We start from the raw sequence: 21821 nt of genomic DNA, 5'->3' as shown, positions 1-21821 counted from the left end.
CGATTTTCTTCCGATTCAGACCTCTTTTCAGAACATTCTGCCTCCCTTCCAACCACATGGAGCCCTGCTGATCATAGGGTCAGACATGCAGATATATGACGCTCGTGGCAGACTGGCAAGGCAATGCAGAGCACAGGCCCAGGCACCGGCGTCGCAGGGCACGCGGCGGCGCATTTCTAGGGCGCTCTAGGGCGCGGTGGGCCTCAAAACGGGAGGCTGGCAGCGCTCAGCGTTCCTGGCTAGTTTAGAAGGCCAACTTCCGGGCGGGTCTTAGTCTTTATAACTCCCCGGACATAGGCACCAGTCGGTTCGCATTAGCGCTTCATTTACGGAGACAAGTTCCTGAACTCCAGCCGGTGGAAGGTTTGCGTGATGGAGATCGCTTAGTACGGAGGAAGCTCAGCCAGGATTCAGCGCTCATTACTATTGGCACTCGGACCAGCGCCCAGGGGCCGTCCTGCAGAGACAAGAAGAAGGAGAAGAAGGTTACAACCCTGTCCTGTCTCCTCTTCTTTCTCTCCTCCCGCTGGCCCCCTCCCCGGCCGGTACGTACCTGCTGACCTGAACCTAGATCTTTGTCTCTCTTTTCTCTGCCTCTCCTCTCCTTTTGTCTCCCACATTGCTGTAGACGAGGAGACTCCCATCCTCGCTCTGTCAGGCATACCCACAGTCATCCAGGAGATGTTGGAAACGTCGCGCTGGTAGTGAACTGGGTTCTATCTGTGTGATTTTTTTTCCCGGCTTTAGGACTGCATTGTCCTGGCTCAGCACTCGTTTATTTCCTACTCCTTTTCGAGTATCCTACATTTCCAGCTCGCGTGGTGTATCGCGACGGCTGGAATTTTCGCTCGCCAGCGATTCCCATCGAATCGACGTCCAGATCAAAGAAAACAAACGTATCTCGCCTTTCGTTGATATCAGAACCACCCCAAAGTCGAAATCATCGACAATCCTATCGAAATGGGTCCATCACTGCGAGAGCATGGATCCTTTATCCGTCCATCGACCCGTGACCGGCCGCTGACGCGGGATCAGACCGACAATTCCGTCGCTATCCCCAGCCGCACCTCCTCGCTGCATTCCCGCATCACCCAGCCCATCCCGTCCACGCTCAACATGAAGCCGGCACAGCGAACCCCCAAGACTCTCACCCATGCGTACATGGTCTGCGGTGTGGGCCGCGAGCCCTCGCAATGGGTAAAGGCCCCTCCGCCTCCGCAGGGCAAGATCCAGCACATGAAGGGTGCTGTCGGCCAATTCTGGCTACCCGAGATTCTGGGCAGCAGTCCCAGACTGGAGCAGGACAATGAGATTGCTCGAGCTCTGCATGCCGCCATGAGGGTCAGTAGTCTGCATTTTAACATATGCTCTTGAGATAACTGATACATTGAAATCTAGGCCTGCTTCCCCCATGACGTCGAGATTTGCACGGGCAAGACCCAACCCCACTGTGTGCATCACGCTTTTGTCCTACAGCAGGATTCCTCCCACACCCTCTACGGTATCGCTCTGCGTGTCTGGTCTCGCGCAGATGAGAAGCGTGCCGAGACGATCCGTGAACTGCGCAAGAAGACCGAACCCGATTTCTTCGACAATGCCGATGAGACGTACTGGATTCCCTACTGCCTGAGCTTCCTGTCCCGGTATCCCCTGTACGACCTGCTGGGCGACTACCTTCGTGGCATGTGGATCCATTGGAACAAGGCCACCAACCTCTTCCACGCCGAAGAGGTGTCTCGCATCTTGAGCTTCCCTGCCCCACGGCTGAACGACTTGGTTCGCATCGACATGAAGGATTACGCGCTCTGCTACCAGTTCCCATCCTCGCCCACGGGTTTCCAGAACTTTGCCATGTGGCCCCTGTTCAACTGTCTGTCTATCCCGAACATCGTCGGCGTCATCGAGGCGGCCGTTTCGCCAACCGGCCGAATCATCTTCGTCAGCCACTACCCGGCCATGTTGACAATGGCCGCCGAAACCGTCCGTTTCTGCGTGCGTGTCTACGAATGGAGCGGTCTTTACGTTCCAGTTGTGCACGCCCGCCATGCCAAGGAGCTTGTCGAGGAACCCGGACCTTACATCCTGGGTATTACGGCTGAGTGCCGTACCCTCTTCACCGCTCCGTCGGACGCGCTCGTGGTCGATCTGGACCGCAACTTTGTCCTGACCTCGAGCCCTCCCAACGTCCTGACTCCAGGACAACGCACCAAGTTCATTAACCGTCTCACCCAGGCCTTGAATGGCGAGGTCACCCCATCGGGAGTGCCCCAGCACCTGCGATCCGCGTACGGGGGTGGGAAACTGATTCCCGCTGGTCAGATCATTGTCATGAAGGGTGAAGTCGAAAGTGTTCAGGATCCTGCCTGGTGGAACCAAGACGGTGTTATGAGTGTCATGGACCATGTCTGCGAGAAGCTGGTAAGTCTCGTTTCTGAAAATGCACCGGATGTCGTCTTGCTAACTATGTCTATTGCTATGGCGACAGGGCCGCAATACCGGTGTGAAAGCACTTTTCGGTGGCTCAGTAAAGAAGCCTCTCATGACCAAGGTCTCGATGAGGCATTTGAACGAGATCGTGCGGGAACGCAACCAGTACTCCCGGGATGCTATGGAGGCTTGGCAGGACTTCATTAACCTCAAGGGCCGGATGGAAATGGAGCTGTCCAAGGTTACGAAGCGCAACAACTTCTTGGTTGAAGAACTCGAGACCTGGAAGCAGCAGGTAACAGCCCATTTCCTCTTGGTGATACTCCGTATGATGGAGCACTGACAGTGGTCGATTGCAGTTCCTCAAATTCCAAGCGTTTGCTGAGCAGCTTACGAAAGAGACCTCCGAACTCAAGGTCAAGATCGAGAACCACAAGCGCGAAAACCGCCGTCTTACCGCCCTCATCGACCAGCAGAAGGATGATGTTGCTCGTCTCACCCTCCGCCTTTCTGGCACGGAGAAACAGCGTGACGACGCCCTGGAAGCTCTAGTTCTGCAGCAGGAGATTGCGGAGGAGCTCGAACGGGAGCGCAAGCGGAACCAGAAGGAGCTGGCCGCTTTGCAGCACACGACTAATACTCTGACGCGCCAGCGTGACGAGGCACAGCGCATCGTGGTGCACCTCCGCAGCCTGATCGAAGGTCAGACGCATCACATGGAGCATATCATCCGCAACCTGGGCACTCCGGCCGATATCAACGACTATCTGGAACACGAGGCCTCCGAAGAAGCTGGGGAGAGGGAGACTACTCGGCAGGAGACTACTCGGCAGGAGACTACCCGGCCCGCACCGGATGCCAAACTGGTGAGACGTCTCTCTCGTCCCTCATCCCGGCTCCGGTTGTCGGCGGGTAGCCGTACTAGTAGCAGCAGTGTGGGTGACAATGTCACCCCTGAAATGGAGCAGCGTTTGCTGAATATGGACAAGCAGCAGCAGCAGCGTCGCCTTTCCCAGATTAGCATGCCTGACGTGGCCGACCGGTATTTGCGAGATAAGACCGATGCGATTGCAGCGATCATCCGCAACATCAGCGAACAGTGCGCCGCCGCGGTGGAAGGGTTGCATCTCGCCCAGGATGCCGAGGAGGACATCAACATTGACGATGACGAATCGGACAAGGAACACGACGGCAGCACCCTGGCCCCATCGGAAGATGGACGGGACAACTCCCGCGATGAGGGGAGCGAGATGGGCGAAGGCGAAAGCAGCTTTCTGAACGCGGACCAGCGCGCCTCCAGCATCCCTCCGACCCCCGATCTGGTCCACAACCGTTCCAGCACGTCGATGTCGATGGTCAGCAGCTCGACGATCGAAAGATCGAGCCAGCAGTACTCCCCGGGCGAAATCCCCACGAAGATTGTGGAAGATGACGATGAGCATGCTCACGAGACCGACGGTCTCGATATGGCAACTGAGACTGGTACTATAGGGAAGCAACCCAGTCGGGATCTCATGCAACCAACCGCTCGAGTCGTCTCATAAGCGGCAGGTTGATGCCCAGAGACGTCCTTGATGCGATGAGATGCACGATCTGTGGTATTGCAAAATAGAGAAAGCTGATCTAACAGCAATTTGGCTTTACGGCGCTATCTGTGGTATTTATTTTTCTGTCGATTCTTTTCTATTCCCCTGACCGTTTTTTTTATTACAGTTTTTAGTTCTGGGATTTTTGGATGGCGGATATTTTTCTGTCGCGCTTTTTGGATTGTTGGCGGGTCTGCTTGTCGTGTTGTATGGAGAGACTCGACAATGGACCGGACCTTTTTCTTCTTGGCTACCGTGTCCCCATCCTCATCCCCGTCGACCCCTGTATAGTATTGACATGGGTGAGAGATTCTTGTGTGAAGGGTCACGTGGGCCCTTGATTGTTTTGTTTTTCCTATGTGTTGCTGACCGGTGTCTGTACGCTCGCTCTCTTTTGTATTTATTTATTTGTGGTCCGACCGACTGGATCGGAAGTGGTGAAAGGATTGAATTGAGTCATTCCGCTAGTCATATTCCGTTCATTAGTAAATATTAAGCACGTAGCTTGAACAGATTATCAACATCTGAGAAAGAATCCCATCTACTCCGTAGTCGTTCCTCCATCCTCGCAAGGATCTGCTGTCTCATCGATGACAGTAACGCCGATCAATGACAGAATCAGACAGAAATTCTGTTTTGCTCAACTCGCAGCTCTACCTACCTATCACTAATAAGACCACCAGAGAACCGCTTCTGCAATTCCAGCTTGTCATTAAGTCTGCTAAGCAGATCGATGACAAACCCATCGCCCTCGAGAACCGCCTGGACAAAATCCTCCTTCTTCAGCAGGTCCTTGATATGCTCACACGCCACATCAGTGACGACATCGCGCAGGCCACGATCCGTCTGCGGCGTCGTGGCATAGACCTCGGCCACCGCGGGCGGGAAATCCTCCGAGTTCCAAGTCTCCTTGACTTGGGAGGTGAACATGGTCTTGACTTCGTCCTTGAGGCTCGGAATGCCGAATTTCTCCGCGATGGCGTACACTTTGGCGTCGAAGAGCTCGATCGAGAGGCCCGGGTGGTACGCGACGATGTAGTCCATGCCGTACAGGTGTTGGAGCATGGCTTCGACGGCGTACGGGTTGTCGTCGGTCAGGGTGATGGTGTTGGAGGCTGTTTCCTAAACCATCAAAAGAAATGGCGTTGATATATTAGTTTTTGTTCAGTAGACTCAATTTGTGGACAGGTTCTTTTTTCTTTTTTGTTTTTGTTCCCCCCCTCCCTCACTCCTTATCCATGCATGCATGCAATTCTATGGAGAGGATAGGATAGGATAGTAAGTACACACCTTCCAATCACTCTTGAAAAGGTTGTAGAAATACGCCGAGTAGCAGCTCAGAATCGCCTTATGGGCATGAAACATCCTTCCCTCGACGAAGATGGTAAAGTCCGAGAATTTCGGAGAGTTGAAGAGGCTGGTAGACAGTTAGCTTGTTATTCTTGTCTTGGGTAGGCAGGTAGGTAGGTAGGTAGTAGTTCTTAGGGTTGGGTAGGTTGACATGGCTTCGACGGACAGACAGAACAGAACAGACTGACAGATAGACAAGGATAAAGGGGCTAGGAGCTGGGGGATATATGCATGTATATATGACAGACAGACGGAGTTCATGCAGATGGATACGTAGATAGATAGACAGGTAGATAAATAGGAGGTAGCAGGACAACCCACTGAGTCAATCCCGGAGGCGACAAGTATCTCTGCCTCTGCTGAGTCTGCTCCTTGGGTTCGGAGCCCTCAGATTCAGAATCGTTCTTGACATCCATGATTTCCATGATTTCTTTTCGTTCTCGCTTTCCCCTATCCAGCCGGACTGTCTCACTGATATAGGACGAAGTTTGCACAGATGAGATCAGCTGAAAGGAGCGTGAATTTGATGATATGGTAGATGATGTGTAGATGAATTTGATGAGATGAAGACAGACGGACGGAGGATGGTAGAGAAAGAGACAGGGAGAGATGTGGACGAGACGAGGAGGGTAGTAGTAGTAGATAAAAGGGGCGGCTGGGATGGGACGAGAGGAGAGCTGTCAGATATTGAGATAGCATGCCATGCCATGCCGAGCACGTCAAAGGACCAAAGGCACAGGCACAGTGACAGACAGGGTCAGCACGTGTGAAGATGACGCCTTATACCTCTTGACAACTGCCGAGAAGAGGAGCAAATGGCTGGGTGGTTCACTCTTTCGATACATATGCACTTCCAAGATTGACGACGATGCTGTATGTATGTAGCCTGTCAGTGCTGCTGCCACTACTACTGCCGCTGCTGTTCGGTCAAGTTGACGCTCTACCTTAAGTAGGTATGGACCTAGGTATGGTTCAAGATAGCCAGTTGATTAATTGAATCCAATGATATGAATTTAACATCTTTTCCTGGTCCCTTTTTTTTTCCCCCCCCTTTTTACTGCGTGAATGGATGGCAGGTTTGAGTGATATTTATTGCATGCTGGACATAGTCTCCAGGTCATTTTGTGAGATAGAGTCGAAAGGAAGAACTGCCCTAGAGGAGACAGAGGAAAATAGAAACATTGCTGCGCATGAAAGAAACATGAGACAGAAATTTGAGGAGAGATAGAAAGAAAAAAATGAGAGAGAAGAGGAGAGGAAAAGGAGGGGAAAAAAAGGAAACAAATGATAATGGTGATAGATATATAGGTCTTGTTACTTACCTACCTACCTGCCGCTACATGCATGCCGGTCTGAGAAGTTTCCTTCCTTTCTCATGAACGCATAACCTACCTAGGTAGTCAGTCTAGGTAGGGTTTGTGCAAACCACGTGAGTGGCTAGGCTCTATTGTGGTCCATCTGAGCTTTCGTCTCACTATGGAAAAAAAAAGGGATTGGTTGGGCCTTGCTGAAGGGGCGTGATATAGCACTAAATTTAAGTCCCGTCTTCTTTGTATTGTGATATACCTAGGTATGTAAATAGTCAATATAGTCAATATAAGTAAGAGACTGATATGATGATAGTGGTATGAGTGTGATCACGTTCAAGAGCAAGGTCAAGATCTAGATCGAGCGGTAAATATACCTACTTAAGGTATGAATATTGGTATTGATGGGATCCAAGCAAGGACCTACCTAGTCTAGGCAGGCAGGCGTTCGTTGGTAAGCCTAGGTATTTTTTTTCTCTCCAAGTGAAGGGAGACATTTAAGGCTTGTAATAAGGTATATCGTAAGTCTCAAAAAAAAAAAAACACCAGCAGACTGGAATATTATTGGAATATTCGTTACCGATCTCCTCTCATGATCATAAAAACTACCTGAAAACGCATTGCTACATGACGAGACGGAAAAAGAGATAACCAAGTCATCGCAGTCATCACCATCATTCCAAACCCGTATAAGTCTCGTAGAGGCCCCATAACAAAAAAAAATACTAGAAAAAGACTAGAACACACCCAGACGGTTGCTACCTACTGAAACACATACACCATCCCCGCGCGATCAACACTCACAGTCATTCCGTACGGCACCCTCAGAACGGCCACGTCAAGGATAGAATCCAAATGACTCTTCAGCAACTGCTGCTGTTGCAGACTGATCACCGTGCTTCGGGGCAGACGTCCCCCTCCACTTCCGCTCGCGCCCTTGCGGCCGCCGCCCGGTCGGCCACTTGCCACCGCCACGTTGGGCATGTGTTCCGTCGTCACGACCAGGTTCGGAGTCGGCTGGACGGTTTCGTAGCGAGGTTTCGCGGCAACGGCTCCATCGGCTCCAGTATCCAGACCGCTGACGATCGTCGACAGCTCCGGTCGCGCAAGATCCCAGAACCGGACTTTGCGGTCCGAACCCGCTGAGATCGCAAACCCGCACTTCGCGCTGTCCTTCCCATCCTCGGGCATCTCGAGTCCGACAGCCAAGGCACAGATTCCATTACGGTCCACAGCGCCCGTGGGACTCGACGACGCAGTCGTGTTTGGTTCGATACCCGCGGACGACGCAGTCGCAAACCGGCTCAACATGCCCTCGGGACGATCCTCGTCCACACGCCATGGCTCATAACTTTTCGACACGGTATTCATCGCGGTCAAATTGTTCACGATGGGACTTCGATGGCTGTGAGGATTCCCGTTAGGAGCAGGGGCATGGGCGGCGCTGACGGAAGGCGAAGCAGCCCGATAGACTTCACGGCATTGAACTTTCTCCACGTCCCACACAGTGATTTCACTTCCGTGCGCGCTGCCACCGGCTACGCAGACCCAGCGGCCGCGCCCTTTCGTAGGATGCACTTGAAGTCGGTGGATGGAGGTGCCTCCAGGAAGCCCCCAGGCTTTCAATCTGACTCGGAAGCGGAGGTCCCAAAGGTCTAGAATTCCGTGCGAAGTCCCCACCAGAAGCCAGCTATGTTTTCGGTCGTAACAGAATGCCGTCGGGGTCCCGTGGTGCACAGGATTCTGGAGCGAATAGACAGGAAGCATAGTCTTCATATCGATCGCCAAAATACGGCAGGTGTTGGTAGCAACAAGGAGGGTCGACTGGGCCTCGGAGCGAAAATGTTCTATCCATGTAGCGTATTCTACAGAGCCATCGTCGGCTTGTGGGAGTTGGTATTGCCGAACAATCTGAGGCTTACCGTATCGCACCGTCTCATTGACATTGTGATAGTCGACCTTGACAGCATGGATAGATCCATCTGTGGCTCCGCTGACAAACGTGTAAGTGTTCTCGACAAATGTCAGGCATTTCACCTTCGATCCTGCGGCGTGACGATGTGTCTGCCGGGACCTTGGGGTCAGGTTTTTCTCCAGGCGTGTGGTATCCCACACTTTGACGGTGCCATCGTCTGAGGCTGTGACGAAGAAGGCATGGTCAGGTGCGACCACCACCCGATTCACAGGCCCAGTATGCTCCCCAAACATCGCAACCAGGACTCCTTCTGGTCTCCAGGGTTTATCTCCGTTTTCCCCGCTGGCTTTCTTGATTGGTCGGCGGGAGTCAAGTTCCTTGACATAGGGACCCAGATCGAAGAGATCGGTAGGGTAATTCTCCGCAAAGACAGAGTCCAGAAGCTTCAAAATCATCGGATCGTTGCCGCTGTATGAATGGCCGACGTGGTATTGCTGCGGCACCGTCTGCTGCGCTGGTCTCTCTCTAGCCATTGACAGAGGAGATTGTAATGGAGTTTCTCGTTGGGACGGAATATCGACCTTACCAAAGGCATTGGTGGAGGTCGTGCTGGTTTCTGCATAGGCTTTAGCCATGTCTTTGCGGTTCAAGAGGCTGATCGCGCTAGGCTTCCGCTGGCCTGAACCCGCTGACATCGGATTTTCACCGTCAGTTAGTGTGACTATGCTGCCACGCTCGGAATTCTTATCGGCACCCTGGATTCTGCTTGCAGTCCTTCGCTCCACATCTGAGGTTTGGGCTGATGCATTTTGAGCCGTTGGCGAAGATGACATCGATGACGGTGTCTGCGAGTCCGTCTTGATAGCCTCCAAGGCATTCGGCACGGGTACCTGCGGCCCTGAACCACTCTCTCTCGATCGTTGACTCCTTGAACGCATATGTTTGCGGCGAGCGGCTGCTGGGGTATCGATTGTGGTGGAAGCGTCAAGCAACGCGTCTGCGATGGTATGCGGTCGTCGTTCACCTTGGTCAGCGACATTAAGATTGTCCAATGAGGCCCTTCGTTGCTTGACAGCCTGGTTCTTATCAAAGAACACAGTTTGCGGCGTCACTCCATACTGCGTCAACGTGATTATGCTATTAAGCGGCGTCGAAGTTCCCAGGTCAGCATTCTTGCTCAACCTCACTGCAACCCTCCAGATATATTCTCTGAGAGCTAGCAGCTTGAATTCATCGTCCGGAGTCATGCCCAAGTTTCTTAGTCGTGAAAGCCACTGCTCGTCTTCCTCATTCCTCGGCAATCCGGTAAGAGAGGTGTTCGTACTTCTAGGAGACCCTCTACCGATATGCACCTCAGCACCACCGAGACTGAACGTTCCATCTCGACTCGCAGACTTCCAAAAGTTTCCCTTTTCGGCCTTCGATGCCCACACTAAAGCCATATCGTATATATTCTTTGGCATTGGCCGTTTAAGTGCATCAAGAATTTCGCCTTCCGAGATCGAAGTGATATTGTTTTTGAGGAACGGTCGAATGAGGGGCGTAAGAATCGAATGCTTGTCCGCAAACGACAGAAACTTCGCTGACGTGACGACGAAGAATACAGCCGCTTCACGGATCCACAGACTCGGGTGAACGAAGAATCGCACGACCATGTGAAGGAGTTCCCACGTTGTTGATCGTTGGAAGAGACCCAGGTCCGCCATCGCGGCAAGAGAGCGAAGGACTCTCTCTACCACAAACTCTTCCGAATCCGTCATTGATTGGACCATCAAAGGCAGAATAAATTCCTCCAGACTCGTACTTCCCACGTAGGCCGCAACACCAACCACAGCTTCAAAGAAGGCACATTTGAGAATCCAATCTTTGTCATTGAGATAGGTGTTGAGATGGCTCAGAATCACCTCGTTGGTTTTCTGGTTACCGAAGAATACACAGAGACTCGAGACAGACCCAAGGAAAGCCCGGCGAACGGAGGGATCACTGTCAGTGAGAAGGGCTTTGGTGTGCAATTCAAAATAGTCCAAAAGATCTACCCTTGCAACGTCATAGAGGTTGTGGTAAGTCGCATCTTCAGTCCAGTTCGCCTCTGAACCTGCGGGAATCAGGGATGGGAGACGTGTATCCGTTCGCAGAGCTTGAATCATGTCAAGAAATCTGAGAGACGACTGAGCCAACGAAGCGATACATGACGCATACGCAGCGCGAACCATTGGGCTTGGGTTTGAATTCGAGCTCGGAATGAACGGTTGAAGTCTTGGAAAGATATATTCTGGGAATAGATAAGCGTTGACCGGGGATACTACTTGGACCATTGACAGAAGCTGTGCCAAAGTGCGGATCGCAGCAACCTTCACAATGTCTGATCGGTCATTGAGCAAAATGATAACATAGGGAAGTATACGATCCAGTTTTGCTTCGTCCGGGACTCTCTCAGCGAAAGCGAGAAGAAGATCACATGCTTTGACTCGTGCGGATGCTTTAGCGGTGTTCCGTATATTGGCAACAACGACCGTAAGGAAGATGAGGGCCCCATCTTGCGGTTCCAAATTCGATGTCTCGTGCCGGTAATTTGGAATATCGAGATGGACGGGAAGCGCGTGACTGGTCAGTCGAGGAGTTGTCAACTTTGAACCGTCTTTCGAGTTTCTGGACGTTGAGCCGAGGAAGTAGGATATCTTATCGAAGTCCAGGTATATCCGGTCAATTCGGTCATCGGATTCGCCCATATTTCCAGTCTCGGCGTCGATATGTGCTCTTCCTGAGGCAGGCTCGGTGATGAGGGACATATACTGGTGGAGGAAGCTGTAGAAGTAGTCCGGGAACGCCTTATGCCTCCAAAAGTTGAGGTATTCCTCTGCAGAATACCTCGACTCCGGATCAATCTGGATCATATGAAGTACTAGCTCCCTGATGTTTTGGTCTTCGATCTTCGTGAGATGACTATGCTCTGGACTGAACTCTCCTTTTCGGTACTTGTAGAGCTGACTGAGCGTGAAGATTGGTGACTCCAAGAAAAGCTCGGCAATGACACACCCGGCACTAAATATATCCATGGCCCAGTTGACGCGCCTGTTCCCTGGATCCTCGCCTGCGACTAAGAATCTTTCTGGAGCCAGGTAGCAGGTCCGTCGACCCGAGGTATCAAAGTAGAAAGAAAAGTCTGCCGGATTATCTTCCGGAAGAAAAGTCGGCTTAAACGAAGAAGAAAAGTCAGAGAGATACAACCAGTTCCAAGACGTGACCAGGACATTTTCGGTTTTGATGTCTCCATGGAAGACATCTTGAGCATGACAGTCACGGAGGGCGCATAGCAGCTGGAAGGCTATCCACTTCTTCTCTATGTCTTCCAAGAACGGGCGAGTGCTGCGCACATCAGACCAGCTGTCTCAGCAAAGTTAGGGGGGATTCGTACCTCATCCGATCGTACAGAGAGCTATAGATGTACTGACGGACCAGGTAGCCACTGGTACCCGTTTCTATTATCCGCTGGTATGCTAGAGCGTTGGGTACTCCGGCAAGGAGCTCTCGTTCACCTGGATTTCCATGTCAGATCAGTCTAGTCAACCGAGGACACAGATGTAGACGGACGGATTATAGCCTTGACATAGGGGTCCAACTTCATGCTGGGATAAGGTTTCATAATAACCTTTACGACGGCTAGACCATTTTGCTGCCTTGCCCGAATACACTTCATAAACCTCGCTGACCCCAGAGATTTTTCATACACGAGATCGGACAGCTCGGGCACGTCGATCCCGGCCGACCCTGCTGACAGGGTGGTGAGAGAATAGCCTTGCCCCATCGCGGCACTGATAAGAGATCACTTCCCTAGAGACGGAAAGAAGTCCCAGGCCATCATCGCCAGGCAGGATAGATGCTCATTTGCCACCTGACAGGTCTACTCTTCTGCTGCGAGCGACACGAAGAGAGAAGGCGACGTGTTTAGATTAGATAGCTGGTATGCAATAGATAGTAAGGATGGATGTCGAATATCAGTGGAGACGTCAGGTTGAGCGGGAACTAAATTACATAATCACCATCACGCGGCAAGGTGGATCCCGTGAGTTGGCTCCTGACGCTCCCCGTGCGCCAAGCAACTTAATTGATTGTATAGTAAGTACGGAGTCCTCCATACCATTACGACAACCCCTCGGCGTCCATCTCCATTCCATCTTTCATACCCCGATTGGCATGCTGGATTAGGCATTGTTGCATTTACATTTGGTCCTTGTCTGTCAGCCGTGGAGAGGATTTCACTTCGAGGCTCGAATTCTACTCTCTAAACCGTCCGATCGCCAAGTGCGCTCGCGGGTGCTACTTCCATTCATCAATTCGTTTTTAGGACACCTTATAGAAATAGCCAGCCGGGCACAAATGGTAGTCGGTTTATCACAGTCAATCTCGTCCCATGTGTTGGAAGATGAGGAACTCGAAGTGCCGTTGATCGACAATGACGAGCCGCTGCCTGAGGTTGTCCGGAAGCTTTCCAGGTAAGTTACTTTCTCGCGAAGTGTGGAAACTTCGAAATTCATACCGGGACGTTCGCCAGATACCTCGTAGCTGCAATTTCGGATGTACCCTGTACGTTCGACCAGATGAGATCGTCCATTCTTGGACAACAGCTCCGGCCACTGATAACTTCTCTATCCGAGAACGTCCACAACCAAAGCATCATTTGTGCTCTTATGTGAGTCCGTGAAAACTTTTTGCGTGATGCTCCGTGCGCTCACATCCCTAGGATACTCAAATGGCAATTTGACAATGTCCCCGATGATGAATTTGGTCTCAACGAGAGCCGTGGATATGCTTGCGAATTCGTCGCCTGGCAATTCCTCTCGTCTCTCTCGTATCGAGAAACCATTGATTTTCTCCTGCAAGAGCTTCCTGGCCCAAGGAGAGATTCAGTAACCATCGCTGAAGCAGAGAGGGGCTCCTCTGGTTTCGGTGTGTCTGAGGAAGTTCCAGGATCTAGAGCCGCTCACGAGAGAACTCCTCTTCTTTCTAGTTCAGATTCCTCCCTTCATGGCTTTTTCGGCCGAAAGGGAGGAAGTGACTCTAGCCGATTAGGTGGCACAGAAAGCATATTTGAGGATTCTTGCACTGACGAGCAATATTCATTATTTTATGGCCTGAACGCGTTGGAAATTGCGGCGATTGCACATGCTAAGAAGTTCCTCAGTCAAAAAGTCGTTCAGAGGATCATTGATGATATCTGGAATGGTGAAATTGTCTTCTGGGAAACCCTGAGTTTACACTCGAAGAAATCGCCACAGATTCTCAACAAAAGGTGGGAGTGGACCACAGCAGCAATGAATGGGAACTGACATTGGCATCCTCAGGACCGTGGATCCCTATTCTCGTCTTAGGGTGCCAATATACCGAAAGGCATTCGAAGCAGCGTTCTTTGTTTCTTTCCTGGGCCTGTATTATGCAGTGCTGGTCGAGCGTGATCCCTCCAAGATTAGTCCGCTTGAGACTATGATGTACATCTGGATTGCTGCCTTTGCCTATGATGAGCTCAGTGGCATGACAGATGCGGGAATGCTCTTCTACCAGATGGATTTTTGGAGCCTCTGGAATCTCGGGATCATTGGTACCGGAATTGCCTTCGTTGTTGCCCGTGAGTCATCGCTCCTTACAAGTCTGCCTTGCTTGTCACCACCGTCATCACGGTCCTTCCCAGCTGAATTGATCATCGTTTCCGGTGGCTCGGTCTAGTTTTGGGCGCAAACAGCTGATGCAAATGGTCCAGGAATCGTGGGTGTGGTGAAACAGAGCGACGACATCATCGACCTCTCTTTTGATATTCTATCTTTGGAAGCTCTATTTCTGGTTCCCAGGTACGGCTTCACCGTCTCTTTATAGCTGTGCACAGCCTCTGTCTCCTCTGTTTCGTGTGTGCTGATGCGGTGACGTTTAGGATCTGCTCGCTAGTGAGCTTGAATCCCTACTTTGGAAGCCTAGTACGTCGGGCCCTGACGAGCACAGCCCCCTGCCTTGCTAAGATGCTAATTTTCACCGCCGTAGATACCAGTGCTTAAGGAAATGGTACAGTCTTCATTGGGGCCTGCGCCTAGACCCGCCCTACGAGTATGGTGATCCTGACTAGGTTCAACGGTTTAGACGAAGGCTTTTCTAAAGTTTATGCCTGTCGTCATCGTTCTGTACCTGGGTAGTGCCCCCCTAGCGCCTCGATCGAGACGGGAGTTCACTGACCGACTCTTCCTCCCAGGGTTTTTGACGACCTTTACGATGCTGGCTCGTGACCGACTAACACTGAAACAAATGTCCTGGATCCTCGTCAAGGTTTTCTTTGGGTAAGGCAAACTGTTTGTTGTCTTTGAATCTGCGAATCGCTTTCTTTGAAAAACTGACGAGTGATTGGCGAGGCAGGTCTACCCAAATTGGATTTGTACGTCATTGCCCGCTTGTAGACAATACTTGATGAACAGTGGCTGAATTGGTTGGCTGTCAGGACATCGCGCAAGATGTAAGAACATGTGTTCAGGCGGCTGTTATGCAGTCCTAATTGAAATTCCCGGGGCTTCTCCGGCATTGATTGGGCCTGATGGAAAGGTTGACTGACGCGCTAATGTCTAGATCTCACCCATCTTCGGCTACGGCCTCATGTGAGTTACTGCCCACTCTATCAACAACCTGCAAAAAAAAACCCCCATGCGCTCTTGGTCACGTTGGAGTTCAGATGGCGATGGCCAATCACTTGCACCGCAATCTGTCCTGCGCCATTTTCATTGCGCACATGTGCATGTCTCGCCATGAACTCTTGTTTTTTTTCTGACCTGCGCCACACGGGTTATGCAGAACAGCCTCGAAACTAGAGAGGATACGTTTCTCAATTCTCTGTGAGGAACTGACGCAGGTGGATGAAATTTTTCCAGGATCGTCTTCGTCTCGATGACCAACATATTGCTGATCTCATCTCTGATCAGTCTGATGAGCATGAGCCTTGAAGGGGTGTGTATTTCTTTCCCAGCAGGACGGTAGCTGGAAGTTGACGGCGTTCTGCAGGTTATGGCGCATGCACGCGAAGAGTATCTATTCCAGTGAGTCGTGATCCGAGCTTCCCGTCCTTGCGCTTCGCGCCGCGATACTAAGCTCTGGCGTTGCTGTCAGACTCTCGATCTACGTTCTGGAGAGCAGTAGCTCCCGTCGATTAACCTACTTTATGCCTCCCCTGGTCAGTGCGCCTTGCTCCAACGACTTGCCCTCACCGGCTGTTGACGAATGCCAGAACCTGATCCCCCTTCTTTTCCTGCGGCCGTTGCGCCTGGCGCTCTCTGCAGAAGCGTTACGCCGGCTACGCATCGTGCTGCTCAAAATCACCCATCTGCCGTTTGTCGCAATCATCCTAGCGTACGAGGCTATTAGCAGCCCGAAGCGGTCGCGTAGGCGGACGCAGACCCCTCCTGCGCTGACGGCCCTCTGGTCAGGGCCAGGATCGGGGCGCGCTTTCTCGGGGAGACCGGACATCTTCCCCCCGCGTCACACCCCGCTCCACCCCATCGCCGGGGACGCGCTGTCATTGGCTGCTGGCAAGAGACGTGGCAGCCCGGCCGAGCGCCGCTCCGAAGCGCGCGGGTCAGGGTCGGCGCCGGCCGCAAGCGGGCTCGCAGGCGTGATCGACGAGGTGGAGAGGTTGCGCTCTCAAATCGAGCAAGTGGCCGCCACAGTAGCATTCCAGCAGCGCAGTCACTGAGCAGTGAGGAACCGTGGATGCCCCGGCGGGTGCCCCGGTGGATGCCTGCATCTGAGGTACCCGGCCTGCGGGTTGTTGGCTGGATGCCCCGAGGGGAAGGGGTTTGGGATGGGTCCAGGCCAATGCCACGCCCGTGATAGCTTATCTACACGCACTCGTGCCCTGACAATTAACTGCCTAATGGAGAGTCGAACTCAAAATGGCTCTGGCGCTAAAGCCCAAAAGTGGCGCCATCCGCCTCCACCGTCCGGAGATATTCTTTGGTCCGATATGTACAGTACATACAACGACAGAGGGGTTGACTCCGCGATTGCTCAAGAGCCAGAATAGAACGCTTTGCTTTGAATGGCCTTCCAATTTCTTCTTTTGGCGTCCAGGTCGATGATACGTCGAGTCCCTTGGGAAGGCGGTGAAACAACTACAAATCCCATACATACTTCAGAGCCTAGTGATCACCTGATCACCAGGGAAAAATCATGCTATATAGCAATCTGCAGCCAGGGTCTCTGTGCCTGCCTCTCACTGGTGGGATAGGCTTGACTATTGCGTCCTTCTGCCCTTGATCCCGGGCATTGTGACGGTCTTTCCAGTGAACCATCACACGCACAGCCGCCTCGTTTGCTAGGGTTATCCAGACTGTCGGGACCGAACTAGGCTGCTTCAAATTATTTCAAAATTGGGACTGCTTTGAAGGGTGCTTTCGCTGGCGAGTGCCAAGCCGTCAAGGACGAGCAACGTGGAGACGGTCCATCTACGCTGCCTGGCTGGTCCCCTCTGGATGGTGTACCTCTCTTCTCCTGGTCTACCCCCCCTTCACTTCACATATCTCTACCCCTGGTCAAGACTCACCATTGAGCATCAGGGATATTCTGCTCTGTCTACCACCCCGGGAGACCCATCAGAACTGCCCTCCGCGCCCGATATTTCATTCCGGATCACACAGTTGAATCAGACGCTAATTAAGCTTGCAGGGTCTTGGAAGTACCGCGCTTATTTGGCGGGCCGCCAGAAAAACGGCTGAATGAGAGCCTGTTACTCCGTACTTCTCTTAGAGTCTGCCTTGCCTGTTCTGACATGCCTTTGTTTTTTTTTTTCCTCTCTTACCTCCTTACCCACTTCCCCCATGGCACCACAACGCCATGTATCCCCCAGCCCATCGTCTTGAAGTTCGTCACCAGTCATAATGGTGACTGTCTTTCCTCAGCTGCCATATACTTCGATTAGAGCCTCTCGATTAGGGTAGCTGTCTTGTGTTAGTCGGTCCACCTTACCACCTTATATACTCCTCTCGACCTCGTCACTCTTCATCGAGTTTTTGAGAAAATAAAGGAGTGCTCTGGCAGCGCGTTGCTCGTTTTGTTCTGTTCTGTTTACAACTCTTTGAATTAGTCGAAACATTGCTGGCTACCCCTCATCTATCTTTTTTCTCGCTATGCAAGGGACTCCAGACAGGTCCTTTCCTATGTCTCCTCCAGATGAACGCGCTTCTCCTGAAAACACAGCCGGATTTAACAGGGCGATTTCCTACTCGTCTAGCTCGCAAGCTGGTCTGGATGTCCAGGTGGTCGTTGGTCATTCCCAGCAAGCAGTCGGACTTGGGATCTTCCAAGGTGGAATGGAGTTGCCATTCCATCAGCTGAGAGATAATCGGTCAATGCAACTGCCGCTGCATTGCTGGTCTGACCATCCCATCTCGACCCCAAGCTTCTGTGGTCCGGCTTCGAGTGCCCCGGGGTATCGCCCAGTTACAGCCTACCCCTCATACAATGAGTCTTCTGCGGTCCAGCCATCCTTGGTGGGCTTTTCCGGAATTACATCTCACGACGTTGTCTATAGTCCTGACGTACGGGATAAAGAAAATAATATCCCGATTTACCGTCAACCTTCAGGAGCATGGTCCTTGACGCCCCCGCCACAGACCAATACGCCGTCAAGAGTTCAAATAGGGGAAAGGCAAAGGGCGAACTCAGCGTGGGAAGTTCCCGTAGCTCATAACATGCCGTTCTTCTCGGATGCGCTCAATCAGAACCGCCGATCATCGGTCGAAAGCTCCACCTCCCCCGAGTCATCCCCAGCGGGAACGAGAAACAGGAGGAGATCGGGCAGGCGCGGACGCTCTTTGTCGCCTTATGAGCTCAGGTTTCCATGTGCAGTGTGTGGCTATGCGTTTAGCAGAAATTCGAACCGCCGCGAGCACATGAAAAAACATGATCCGAACCACAAAAGAAAACATAGCTGTGGTGACTGTGGCAAACAGTTTGACAGGAAGACAGATCTCGAGCGTCACTTCTCTAGTGTCAGTCAAATTTGTTCACTCCATTCTGCAAACGGGATGCTGATGATCTTTGTCAGGTCCATGAGGGGGCCAAACCGTTCAGTTGTGATCGATGCGGGGCTTGTTTCGCCCGTCGGGACACTTTATACAGGTAAGCTTTGCTGGTCTGAATCCAAGTCTCCGCAATGCGCAGCAATTGACACGAATATGATAGGCATCATCGCGGAGAGCGTCGCGAAGATGGTTGTGCAAACCGACCACGTAACGTGCCTAAATGAGAAGTCCGATTTCTACTCTGGGGCCCATTCAGCCCCATCCAACTCTTCCGACCGTTGTGGAACGCTCCCTGCCAGTATAATCCAGGATGTCTGGAACAATTTCATCTACGGCGCAATTTCCTATCCAGTTCCCGCATTGCACGAGCAACACACTGGAGACAACCCTGCAGGAGCCGTACGGTGGGATTCAGCATACATAACACATTGCATTCAGGACGGAAATCGGATGATGGTGTATCCATTGGAATATGAGTGTTTTCTGGGAATTTTGACATTGCATTGCAACGTCTCTACGACCCTCGTTTGGACTTTTTTTTTTGGTTGTATTACGAGACTTTGGGGTACGAGCAGAGAAGTCGACATTGCCAGTTGTTACACTTTTTTTTTTCCCTGCACACAGCCGTCATTTGCACGTCCCATGCATCCATCCAAAGATGACTGTGGTTTTTTGCTTTTTTTAAATTAATTCGCTGTGTTGACGCTGAATCATGTGAGTCGGGGGATCTACGTCTTTGGGGGCCGAAATCTGAAGGTCTTTCTTGCATACAAGTCAGGGGTCAGGCATGTGGATCATTTAAGATCATGCATGGGGGTCTGTCACCGTCTGTGAGCTTTCTCTGCCCCATAGAATTTGGAAGCTGGCTTCCATACAAATTTTGGACGTAGTGTTAGCATATTTACTACTGTTTTGGGTATCTTTATTTGGCACTGTATATGGATACTACCGCAATTCTTCTTGCTAATACTGACTTGATCAGACCAGCATCACTCTGCATCATTAATGACAAATATCGCGCCGACCGCAGACGCAGACAGACGCAGTCGGGGCGGCCTAGGCGCTAAGCCCACCAATCTCTTTTACGGAGTTCTTAACTTCGTTAAGAGGGACTATCCATTGGGAAAAGGGTGTAGGGTGTGTAATGTACAGAGTACATTTAGCACTGCGCATGAGCTCTTTCTTGATCATTGGTCTGGACTTTTTTTATGTGGTGCTTTTTACTCACTTGGTTAATCACCTCTTTGGCGCTTCGGGACCCGAATACGAAGGCTTGTTTGCCAATCCTTCCACTGTAAGTGCTTCTCCGCAAGACCAACTCGATATCAATGTTCCATACATGCTTCGAGTAGGTGACTGTTTGAGACAGTCGGGCCGAGACTACGGAGTACTCCATGAAAGCAGCCTTTCCTCCCCGATTCTCCACCAGAGTCTCGTCGATCCGCTAGTGCGGATTATGAATTCCGGCTCGCCTCGAGACGTGGCTATAATCAAAATGTTTACGCTTACGGAACTGGTGGGCCGTGTCAGGAGCTTGGACGAACCTGCAACCGACTGCCTGGACCTCGGGCACGATCGAGATTGCTAAATTGACCACGTCTATCCAGGAGAAGTTAGCTTCGACGAACCAGAGTGCTGACACGGGTCCGGAGTCCGGAAAGTCGGTATTAGTTAGGCCTGTTCTGCGCCAAACAGGAATTGCAGTATTAGGACAACCCTGTTATTAAAATTGCATCCTCACCATGGCTACGGAGCCGGGAGTGCTACTTACGCGTGTGTACGGGGAGTACCAATTCCGCATACGGAGTAGCTTGGAGCCCAACTGCGACCTGGAATGTCTCTGACTGAACCAGGGCTGGTGGCCAAGCTGGCTATTGAGCAAGCGGAGAGCAGGGGTTCTTGATTCGGGTCTCCCAAGTTCTCAACACGACAGCCCACGGCTATCGTCCCCAGTTCGTTGCCAGAGTCTATCGCTCTGGGTTGACTGAAGAGGAGGTCCTTATTTCAATGATCCAAGCTGAATGGTGTCGCCTGTGCTGTCAGTCTCGCGGCAGCTCCTGTTATTCAACCAGGAGGCTCGGACTTTAGGGTAGGAGTTGAACGGTGAAGGCTAGTCATTAGCCTAAAATTAATACCACAAACGGAGCTGTCTCATCGCGATTTCCCCCGTATTAGGGTTCAACGAGGCCTAGGACAGACACTCGCTGCGACGCTGCCCTGTCAGGCTGGTCAGGTCTCGAGTCCCCTATCAAGTACGGAGTATTCCTCCGTACGGAGCTCCGTACTCCGTACCGCGCGGGGCGGATCTCTCCTGACGTTGCTTAAACTGAAGATAGCCGCGAGCACGGTACACCTGGTGAACCGGCCAGCTGTCTGGGCAGACTGGGCTGCCTAATTTCCACGCCTGGGACGGTGGGACCCTGAGTTAATAGGACCCTGGCGTCTACGAAGCGGAAAAAACAACCGTCCTTTTGAAGCTGTTGGACTTGAAGGACTTTCCGGGGAGTATTACAATATTCTTACGAAATCAAGCATGAAATCGCCCCCAAAGGGTCGCAGAGGCCACGCGAAAGACAGGCAGATCATCCCAACCACTCGATTATAGAGGACGGAGTACGGTGACAGTGACAGTGACAGTGACAGACGATGGAGCATAACGTACAGTTCCACCGCGTCTAAAGCATCTGTCATGACTGCCGCAAGCAGCCAGACACAGATATCGACCGCTTGCCGATGGCACCCCTGCACAGGCAGGCCAACCAGCGACGCGACGAGCTGTGCATTGCGAGCTAAGGAGCAGCGCTACCAAGTCTTTCGTCCAACGTCTTCCGAGTCTTCTGACTGGATCAGACGATACCCTTGTCGGAACGTAAACCGGCTATATACTCCGTTGGACTTAGACCTGGCCGACCAGCTCGTCAGGATCTACAAGGCCCGTGAAGAAGAGGGTGTAGTATTTAATTAATTGGTACGACTTTGTTGGTCGGAAGATCCCGACGTTGGCCGCAATATTCCGTACCTTGTATAGTACAGGACAGGGATAGGATAGAGGAAGTATGCTTATGCAACTGCATACGAAGTATACGGAGTACAATTATATCACTTACTAATAATTATTCCCACTACCTACGTGGAAAGTGAGTTTGACAGTTTGACAGTTTGACTTTTGGGAATTATTATCGAACCG

General features: G+C 51.8%; 7 protein-coding genes across 7 annotated transcripts; 5 read left to right on the top strand and 2 right to left on the bottom strand.

Moving 5' to 3' along the window:
* Nucleotides 1–960: 960 nt before the first annotated feature.
* VTN77DRAFT_423 (uncharacterized protein) lies at nucleotides 961–3971 on the top strand (the record flags this gene model as incomplete). Its single annotated transcript, XM_069420266.1, has 4 exons — nucleotides 961–1341; nucleotides 1399–2418; nucleotides 2486–2722; nucleotides 2787–3971. The coding sequence occupies 4 exons, from the start codon at nucleotides 961–963 to the stop codon at nucleotides 3969–3971; spliced, it is 2823 nt and encodes a 940-aa protein (XP_069280484.1).
* A 699-nt stretch (nucleotides 3972–4670) lies between these two features.
* Nucleotides 4671–5788, bottom strand: VTN77DRAFT_422 (uncharacterized protein; the record flags this gene model as incomplete). The annotated part of the gene is made up of 3 exons (XM_069420255.1): nucleotides 4671–5135; nucleotides 5304–5430; nucleotides 5685–5788. The coding sequence occupies 3 exons, from the start codon at nucleotides 5786–5788 to the stop codon at nucleotides 4671–4673; spliced, it is 696 nt and encodes a 231-aa protein (XP_069280483.1).
* Nucleotides 5789–7432: 1644 nt separating this feature from the next.
* VTN77DRAFT_421 (uncharacterized protein) lies at nucleotides 7433–12390 on the bottom strand (the record flags this gene model as incomplete). Its single annotated transcript, XM_069420244.1, has 3 exons — nucleotides 7433–11951; nucleotides 12001–12121; nucleotides 12177–12390. 3 exons carry the CDS (start codon nucleotides 12388–12390, stop codon nucleotides 7433–7435), a joined length of 4854 nt encoding a protein of 1617 aa, XP_069280482.1.
* Nucleotides 12391–12962: 572 nt separating this feature from the next.
* Nucleotides 12963–16305, top strand: VTN77DRAFT_420 (uncharacterized protein; the record flags this gene model as incomplete). Its single annotated transcript, XM_069420233.1, has 16 exons — nucleotides 12963–13078; nucleotides 13138–13275; nucleotides 13327–13875; nucleotides 13928–14208; nucleotides 14341–14428; nucleotides 14509–14551; nucleotides 14616–14636; nucleotides 14712–14760; nucleotides 14821–14905; nucleotides 14982–15000; nucleotides 15064–15078; nucleotides 15189–15217; nucleotides 15488–15563; nucleotides 15618–15652; nucleotides 15723–15786; nucleotides 15841–16305. 16 exons carry the CDS (start codon nucleotides 12963–12965, stop codon nucleotides 16303–16305), a joined length of 2073 nt encoding a protein of 690 aa, XP_069280481.1.
* Nucleotides 16306–17767: 1462 nt separating this feature from the next.
* VTN77DRAFT_419 (uncharacterized protein) lies at nucleotides 17768–18858 on the top strand (the record flags this gene model as incomplete). The annotated part of the gene is made up of 3 exons (XM_069420221.1): nucleotides 17768–18601; nucleotides 18658–18731; nucleotides 18795–18858. The coding sequence occupies 3 exons, from the start codon at nucleotides 17768–17770 to the stop codon at nucleotides 18856–18858; spliced, it is 972 nt and encodes a 323-aa protein (XP_069280480.1).
* A 947-nt stretch (nucleotides 18859–19805) lies between these two features.
* VTN77DRAFT_418 (uncharacterized protein) lies at nucleotides 19806–20222 on the top strand (the record flags this gene model as incomplete). Its single annotated transcript, XM_069420210.1, has 2 exons — nucleotides 19806–19928; nucleotides 20004–20222. The coding sequence occupies 2 exons, from the start codon at nucleotides 19806–19808 to the stop codon at nucleotides 20220–20222; spliced, it is 342 nt and encodes a 113-aa protein (XP_069280479.1).
* A 433-nt stretch (nucleotides 20223–20655) lies between these two features.
* VTN77DRAFT_417 (uncharacterized protein) lies at nucleotides 20656–21029 on the top strand (the record flags this gene model as incomplete). The annotated part of the gene is made up of 2 exons (XM_069420199.1): nucleotides 20656–20723; nucleotides 20810–21029. The coding sequence occupies 2 exons, from the start codon at nucleotides 20656–20658 to the stop codon at nucleotides 21027–21029; spliced, it is 288 nt and encodes a 95-aa protein (XP_069280478.1).
* Nucleotides 21030–21821: the final 792 nt, after the last annotated feature.

The sequence above is a fragment of the Rasamsonia byssochlamydoides genome (genome assembly GCF_041956645.1).
Source record: "Rasamsonia byssochlamydoides strain NRRL 3658 unplaced genomic scaffold VTN77scaffold_10, whole genome shotgun sequence".
Taxonomy (NCBI): domain Eukaryota; kingdom Fungi; phylum Ascomycota; class Eurotiomycetes; order Eurotiales; family Trichocomaceae; genus Rasamsonia; species Rasamsonia byssochlamydoides.
Note: the sequence above shows the minus strand (reverse complement) of the source record. Positions and strands in the feature narration are given on the sequence as shown.